The sequence below is a fragment of the Talpa occidentalis genome, unplaced genomic scaffold (assembly GCF_014898055.3).
Source record: "Talpa occidentalis isolate TD23 unplaced genomic scaffold, MPIMG_talOcc4v2.1 talOcc4.11, whole genome shotgun sequence".
In the NCBI taxonomy this organism is placed as follows: Eukaryota; Metazoa; Chordata; class Mammalia; order Eulipotyphla; family Talpidae; genus Talpa; species Talpa occidentalis.
Genome location: NW_023601104.1, coordinates 72,143,659 through 72,152,430, shown reverse-complemented (window position 1 = coordinate 72,152,430; position 8,772 = coordinate 72,143,659). Strand labels below are relative to the sequence as shown.

The following is an 8,772-nucleotide window of genomic DNA, read 5'->3' as shown; positions in this document are numbered from 1 at the left end:
GTGGCGCAGCGGGTTGAGCGCAGCGCTGTGAAGCTGTCCGCAGCCTCTGCAGTGCGGGTTTGATTCCCGGCTGGCCAGAGAGATACCTACATCGCGTGGAGAACCTCTCCTGTCTTGCCCACACTTCCCCTCAGCAGTGCTTTCGATACATTGGCCTATTCTGCTCCCCACTGTCTTTTGGTGAAACCTCTCACCCTCCCACGCCTCTAGCCTGTACCCCAACTCTTGTATAAAAATAAATAAATCTTTTAAAAAAATGGGAGAGAAGAGCAGGGCTGGGAGGAAACCTTCCAGAACCCTTCCAAATGCCAGGGGAGCCCCAAGTAAAGCCTTTAGGGCTCCACCCTGGACTAACACTGCCGAAACAGATTGAGCAGAAACTTCAAAGATGTTGATTAGCCCTCTGAGGGAATCTTTAAAGCCAAGAAGTTTCTTATTTGTCTGGGGTGGAACTTGGACAGAACTTCTTAAAGCATGAAGAGGGGTTCTGGAATCTCAGGAGCCTGGGTGGTAGTTAATACTGACCTAGGGTTACAGAATTGATGCAAAAGGCAGAGGATGGGGGTAAAGATAGAATAAAGAAGGAAAGAATAAGACAAGGTAGGGCCGTGGAGTGGTAGTCTGAGATCCTACCTGAGCTTTCTAGTTATAGAGCGCTTGTAATGCTTTTTTTCCTGAATACTAAAAATCACATTGATGTAAGACAAGGAGGGTGACTAAGTTCAACAGATAAGGAAACACATGCTCAAAGAGTTCAAAGTATTAGCTTAAGGATTCCGAGGAACCTTAAGACAAATGAAATTGCAGCAGGGTAAAGCATCACTACTTAGAAAAATCTGTATATGTAATTCCCACTTGCAGCCAGAGTTGAGAATCACCAGCCTAGGCTTTCTGCCTACTATGCCAGTGCCATTTCCAGAACAACTGTTGTCTCTGTGGAAAGTCGTGGAATCACACACTTGTTAGTGCAGGGCACGTCCAATGTTAGAAGCTTCTGCAAAGCAGGCCAGTTTGATGTAAAGCTGGAGACAAAGAGGTATTCTAGGAAAATCTCATAGTTTTTTTTTCAATCATGAAAGGTGAGGGAGAATTGGGTCAATGGGTCCTGGATTGCACTTAGCAGAAAAGGGAGGGCATGTACCTAAAGGAAACGGGAGCTCCCACTCCCCAGCCTTCCTGGAAAGGTTGCAGGAGGGCAGTCAAGAAGAGGTGCCTGATTGCTGAGAGAGTCCTGGGGGAGCTCTAGGTGTGCAGATAAATCTGGCGAGTTCATATTAAAGTTTAGCCCACTCTCAGGGCCAAGTCCTCTGACTCAGTGGCTTGGCAGGGAGATTTATTGGCTATTCCTGGGAACTCCACCCAGATTCAGCAGAAGACCCATTTCATTCTGCATTTCTTGACACACCTAGTGGTAAGATATTCCCTTCCTATTTCGGAATGGAGATTGTCTTTAGGGGGCAGCCAGTTGAGACATGGGTTCCCACATGCTACACAGCCATAAAAGGCTACAAAAGTCAGAAACTGGCAATCCCTGGCCAGTTGTTCCTCCATCTTCTCAACAAATCAGATTCTCAAGACCAGCTGCTCCCTGGTCTTGTTTATACTTTGTTCTAGGAGACACTTCCCAACGGACATGTAGCTGTGAAAACACTCCATAGCAAACATGTGTTACTTTTCAAATTTAACTCCCAGGTAAAGCCTAATTGCCAGTTTTTACTAATAGAGAAATGCAGGCAGTAAAAAGAAAGGTAATCTGTGGAGCAGTGTGTGCTTGGAAGAATGAGGTGGGCCAGGGGGCTGGGCTTCTATTCAAGCCCTGCATGGGACCTCAATGTCCTTAGGGCATTGCCTGCAGGGGGCCTTGCTGCCCCAACCAGCTAAGACACTGGTAAACAAAAGAAAGGGCCTCACACCGTGGGGCTGAAGATTCCCTGCACCCCACACTGTGGGGCCGAAGATTAATCTGCAACCCACAAACATCCCCTTGTTTTTTGTTCCTGGTCAATTAAGAAAAAACTTCTCGGAAAGTAAATTGGTCAATAAATTATATGTATAAGAATACTGTAAGTAAATGGCACAAAGAAATACCTGCTTAAAAATTAAACACTGTAAATTTGGCCTGCCTGACAATGGGAAATAATTTGTTATACATGAACATGCCTGACAAGCAATCCAGGACAATGACTATAGTAATTCCTTCTTTTGCTTTTTTTAGAAGTTTCTTAGGAAAGTTTTTTTAATGATCTATGAAGTTAATTGTGTTAAGAAGTTTCTAGGTAGAAAACCCTGTTAGCTGATAACCAGGAAGCAGCTGGTCTCTGGCTGAAGGCCATAAAGACAGAGGAGTCTTTTGATGCATAGGCTTTTGCTGATAGGAGTGTACCGACGGCTATCAGCCGTCTTAGGTAATTGACTAAGCTGAAATAATGAGTTTTAGTGGAAGGTTTAGCTTTTTTATCTACTAATCGTGAAGGTTACCTTCTTGCTGAGAGCACGTAGGAGCCAAATGTCCATGGGAAAAGAATGCACTGATTGTTTCTGCTTTGCTTCCATGCCTATGTTGGTGTAATCTCACTGCTTGTCTGAATGTGTTAATAAAGATCCGCTGAGACCCTCAGTAGGAGATACCTGCACCTGGATCAAGTGTCTGTGTCTCCTCATTCCCTTTTCCCTCATCCCTGTTTCCCCGACGCCATCTCATCCTTTCAGGAACCCCTGACACGACATTTTGCCGGAGCTGGCCTTTGGCAATTGCCTGTCTGGTGTTGAAAGCATCATGCGTGGTCTAACTGGGTCCAGACACTGCAGCCTTGACACCCTGCAGACTGCCTTCTAGGTGGGTGGCTGGGGGGGGGGGGCGCGGGGATGAGCAGCATAAGACCCCTCTGGAGAGTCTCTGGGGACTGAGCCTTTGAGCAGAGGTAGGTGTGGTTCATTCCCTCTGAATACCCACCTGCTCCGTGACTCCTTCCCATCATTTTCCTGGCCACAACTCTGCCAGGTGACCCTATGGGGCTAAGGTGTGGGTTCAGGGTAAGAGATGGTCCAGTGCAAGGGTAAGGGCAGATGTGGTCTGCAGGACAAGAACCATCACTCACTGACTTATTTTTTTTTTAAAGATTTATTTATTCATACAAGAGCTGGGGTACAGGCCAGAGACGTGGGGGGTGGGGGGTGGGGGTGAGAAGATTCACCAGAGACAGAGTGGGGAACAGAACAGGCAGACTGACTGAAATACACCGCCGAGGGGAGCAGCGGGCGAGTCAGGAGAGGTCTGCTGCGCCATGTAGGTTGCTCCCTGGCCAGCTGGGGATTGAACTCATGCTGCAGTGGCTGTGGATTGTTTCATAGTGCGGTGCTTAACTCCTTGTGCCACCCGGGAGGCCCCACTCACTGACTTTTGAGACAGACACACTTTATTGTTTCAGGCTGGTGCAAGCCGAAGCACTGACAGCCATTATTTTAGAAAACCACCCACTGTCCTCCTAAGGGTCTCTTTGATTTTGTGCTGTGGAGAGCACCAAACAATGAGAAAAATGCCAACAGTATTCTATCAGTTGACTTATCAATCAGTAGCTATATTTCAGTTGCAGGCTGGGTCAAGGAGACACGCACTCCATTCTCTTCCTCATCTTTTCTATCTCTGCTGACCCTGCCCTCTTCACTGCACAATTCAGAGCCTGGCGCAACACAGCGGACACTCAATAAATGTCTGTGCCAAGTGAAAGCAACTCGGTGGGGCAGGTAGGAGTCAATCCTGCATCTCTCCCTCCCTTTTTTCCTCCCCACTCGACCTTTGGGGCTCCTGTTTCCAGCTAATAGTAAATTATTCATGCCTGCTCATAGCTATCAAATTGGTCCTTCCCAGTTGCCAGCAGGGTGGGGCGGGGAGGTTTTGTTCAGGTGTCTCTGTAAATAGAGGCGAACCTGCTTGTTGAAACAGCACAGGTGGTGGCTGATTTTGCTAAGTCATCCTGAGGATGTTCAAGGCCCCATTGTGAGAGCCTTGGGACCTCCTTCCAGGCTCCTCCTCCCTTCCCATCCCTTTTATAGTCCCTGAAGGGGGCTCGGTCACTCTGCCTGAGCTCACTGCTCTTTCACCATGGCTCACATTGCCAAGTCTTTCTACGACCTCAGTGCAATCAGCCTGCACGGGGAGAAGGTCGACTTCAGTACATTCAGAGGCAGGGCAGTGTTGATCGAGAACGTGGCCTCCCTCTGAGGCACAACCACTCGGGACTACACCCAACTCAACGAGCTGCAATGCCGCTACCCCAGGCGCCTGGTGGTTCTTGGCTTCCCTTGCAACCAATTTGGACATCAGGTGAGGGGTCCCTTGTATGGCACCCAAGGAGTGGGGTGGCTATAGCTCTCATAGGCTAAGGAGAAGGGGAGGAATGGCTATGTGTATCGGGGTATGTTCTGGTAATTGAGGTCTGGAGATGCATGTGAACACCAAGGGGAAGTATATGTGATTCTAACACCGAGGGAGTGACTTTTCCTGCTTATCTTCTTCTATATTGTCACTATATTCCAGGTCTGTTTTCCTTTCCACTGTGTGCTCAGTGCCTAGTGTATAGAAAACACTCGTCAAATATTCGTTGAATAAATGCATGGAACAAACAGAAGATCAAGTACCAAAGTGAGACTAACTGACTCAAGAGACCTCAGTTCTAATTAGATTAGGTTCTGCTGTTCAATAGCTCTGGGCCTAGGGAGATTCACTCATTTTCCTGTCTTAGTTTCCTCATCTCTAAGTTAGGGAGAATGCCACTCACAGGATTACTGTGAAGGTCAGGAGATAATTTATACAAAAGTAACTTGAAAAATACAAAGTACCATGCAAATGCAAGCAACTTATTCAGATGAAAGGATTTTTGTTTCTTTCAAATCAACCAAGTGGAGAGTGAACTCGGGGGAAGGCTAAGCATTTGCAGTGTGCACGTGTCTTCTGGCTCTGATAAATGGGTCAAGCTGTTATAGGTCTTCAGCCCACATACCCCAAGTTATCTTTTAGGGATTCTTCCACTATCACTTTTGATTTCCATACCACAAGCATGTTCTCAAGTGAACCTCTAATTATAATCCTTTTAGCTCAATTCACAGTAACATGAAGGCAAGGGAGAGATTCACGGAGATGTAGGCAGGAAGCCTGAGTATCATTGGACGCGACCAACCTCAGCCCAAACCATCACTGCTTTCACTGGGCCTTCCCTGATTCAGTTCTCTTTCTAGGTTTGGCCAAGGCAGGAGAGACAAAAAGGACAAAACGTTTTTGGAGGTGTCCCCCCCCCCCCCAGCCCTAGAGGTGCTGCCAGCCTTACACCAGCTAGTTGCTGGAAGGAATCCATAACCCTCCAGCAGTCAGACAGTCATTTGCCTGAAGAGATAAGAGACCTAGTGGAGATCAACACTGGGCTCAGGGTGTCACGATGGTCTGGGACTGACTGTACTAATTGGTTCTAATAGATCAGGGGCAGGAACTTTCTCCCAAAGCAAGATACCTGACTCTCAGATTGGCATTGGGGGGAAGGGGGATTGTGCAGGTAGAAAATAGGGGTTTCGATGAACCTGTCAGGGGTGGGGAATGCTGAGGGGGGTATAGGACAGGGATGGCAGTGGGTGGCTCAGAGGTAAAGCATTCACAGATGAATACAGTGACTGAGTAGGGGGTGCAGGGATCTTGGCATACAGTCTGCAAGTGAAAGGAATGATAATTACACATGCACACCCTTTAGTTCAAAAGCACCTATTTCCTAATTTTCCTTTCCCTTGAGCTATGCTGGAACATTAAACCTTCTATCCTATTTAAGTATCCCTGTTAGTCTGTAAGTAATTCCATTCAGAGTATACTCTCTGTTTCCTCTGACTTACTTTGCTTTTGAAAACTAGAGTTCCTTGGATGGGGGTCTTCTTTCACCAATGCTTCCTCCTGCTTGAACTTCAGTTCCAGGGCAAGGCAAGATGAAAGCAGTTATAAATTCCATTCCTCTAGGCCCCAACTCAATTCACCTTTAGTTTGAGGAGCTGAGTAAAGCAGAGGCAAAGGCTATACTCAACACTCAGATGTAGTTAGAAGCAAACTGAGGGAAAGGGAAGGTGGTGGCAGCGCGCACGTGCTCACAGGCATGTGTGGGTGGATAGGTAAGTAGAAGGATGTTCTAGGCAGCATGACCTGAGCATCATTTCCCTTTCTTTCTACTGTCCTGAACTCCAGGTTCCTTGATGCTTCAGACAGATACCCTAAGGACAGCAGGGGCAGGTTAGAGAGACAGTAGTGGCGCCAGAAGAAGAGCCCACACATAAAAGAATGCTCCCAGGAAGGGTGTGCTGGAGGTCAAGAGATCTCCATGTGGTGGGCCCTTCATCTCCCCTTTCCCTTTCCCATGTTCTTTGCCTTTTTCCTCCCCAGGAGAACTGTCAGAATGAGGAGATCCTGAACAGTCTCAAGCATGTCCGCCCTGGAGATGGATTCCAGCCCACCTTTACCCTTCTCCAGAAGTGTGAGGTGAATGGTGAGGACGAACACCCAGTCTTCGCCTACCTGAAGGAAAAGCTTCCCTACCCACATGATGACCCATCTTCCCTCATGACCGACCCCAAGTTCATCATTTGGAGCCCCGTGCGCCGCTCAGATGTGGCCTGGAACTTTGAGAAGTTCCTTATCGGGCCGGAGGGGGAGCCGTTCCGCCGCTACAGTCGCACCTTCCCTACCATCAACATTGAGCCCGACATCAAGCGCCTCCTCAAAGTTGCCATATAGGCAGGAGCTCAGCACACAGACCTCCTGCTCTGTCCAGCCCCCAGTATCTGTCCCGAGGATTCAGCACGCCTTCTTTGAAGTCTTGCTTTTCCGGTCTGCCTATTTCCTTTCCCTCCCCCAACCTTCTGGTTGGTGATTCAACGTGGGCCTCCAAAACCTGGGGGGGGCTCTGGGCTTTCACAGAATGATGGCACCTTCCTAAACCCGTAGGGACGGTGTCTGAAAAGTGTGAAGGGCCTGGGGCAACCTACTGCATGAGTCAATAAAAAAGGAAATAGCCAGGCTTTGTGTCTTCTTCCTTCACAAACAGTAGAGGGGTGGTTCACAATTGCAGGTGGGACAGAAGAGCTGGCCGTCTATAAGGCTTGAGAGTGAGGTGCTCTGGTGCAGGGGGCACCCTCATTACAGTCTGGAAAGAGGACTCTGGTCTGCGGGGCAGATGGAGTTGTGGGCAAGGTGAATTGTATTTTACTGAATGACTCTTCTCCAGAACTGGGGGGAAAGGAGCAATTAGGGGTGAAGAGGAGGAGACAGTGGGCCCTCGAGGGAGGTTAGAGGAATCTAGGCAGGAAACTTCACTATCACTTTGGTACTGGGCCAACTGAATATTATCTGCACCTTGAGACATTCCTGGGACATCTATTGGGTCACCAGTTACTGATAGCAAGGGTGTGGAGGCTGCACTTCCTGGGAACACAAGAGCACTTTATCCTTTCCTCATTCCTTGGTTGAGTAATATTTATTTTTGATCCTTTACTAGACTGACCCTTCCTCCTTTTTAAAGTGCACTTTCTTAAATTCATATATTCATAAATTCAGTCACAAGACAAACAAGCTGAGGCAGGAATGATTGGTTTCACTTGTTCTTCCATGAGGGTGGGGATGGGAGAGGTTTCCCTTCAGAACAGTCAGATTCTTTATAACGTGCCAACATGGTAGCCAGTCTCTGTGGGAACAGGGTTCTGCCCAGTGGCTCTGTAAAGACGGTGCCCTGGATTCCTCAGTAGTTCGGGCATGCTCAAAAAGCACCACTGCTGCCAAGGCCAGGTTCTATCAGGTTTTGGAAAAGACACCTGTTGCACGACCACTGCCCTATCTCTTTGTCGCACATCTTCCTGGAGCTTTCTCCCTTCACCTTTCCTACTGTGATGGGATATTTTCCTCTCCTCATTGAAGTCCTGAAGGGACAGTTCTCCAAACTCTTGAGAACCCCAACGCTGAGGGAGAAAGGCTTTGTCTACAATGGGCCTGGACCTATCTTCTAAGCACTTGCATCACCTGAGAAGTAAATGTGGAGAGGTTAAGGGCTCCCGGTCTGATCTTCAACTGAAACTATGTCACTGGCATTGCTTTCTTTCAAAAGGGAAACCTGAGCGTTATAGAGGGAGCCCCCTGGCATCCTTGTGCAGGGCCGTCTGCTAAATTAAGGCTGCCTTTAATTTGACTCTTAGAAACTCAAGTTTCCCACTTTTAAAGCCAACAGCTTGGGTACAAATCTAGGGGTGGGGGTAGGGCTAACCACTATTTTAGAGCAATAACTGCAGAGACAAATTGCTTTCTTAATGAAACACATAATTCACATTGGATGTTCGTGTGAGTTGTTTATCATCTTCACAGAGCTAAAACCTGTGGTAATGTTCAATAACCGAGCCAGCTAGTCCAGATGTTGGCGTTATGCCACAAGCAATTTGGGGCCTGATATATCATACCCTGTGTTGGGTAATTCCCATGAGCCTCAATTTGAAATAATTGCTTGGGACGCCCAAAAGAATGGCAATTATAGTATAAGTGATTTTGCAGGGAGGGTCTGACAGGGCTATAATGCTCAGAAGAGGGCTCCTTGCTTGGTGAGGAAAAAAGGTTTTTGCTTCAGAAGGGACCTCCCCAGTTTGGCTCAGGGAGGGAACAGGGAAGGCAGGACTGGAGGAACTTGTTTGACAAGGACATTTCACTTTACTAAATCTTCAGCTGTGCTGTCACTAAAAAATGAAAATGAGAGACTGTTTTTT

General features: G+C 47.7%; 1 protein-coding gene across 1 annotated transcript; it reads left to right on the top strand.

Moving 5' to 3' along the window:
* The first annotated feature begins 3,937 nt into the window (after positions 1-3,937).
* Positions 3,938-7,073, top strand: GPX2 (glutathione peroxidase 2). The gene is made up of 2 exons (XM_037503511.2): positions 3,938-4,324; positions 6,413-7,073. Exons 1-2 carry the CDS (start codon positions 4,103-4,105, stop codon positions 6,761-6,763), a joined length of 573 nt encoding a protein of 190 aa, XP_037359408.1. The 5' UTR covers positions 3,938-4,102; the 3' UTR covers positions 6,764-7,073.
* The last annotated feature ends 1,699 nt before the right edge of the window (positions 7,074-8,772 follow it).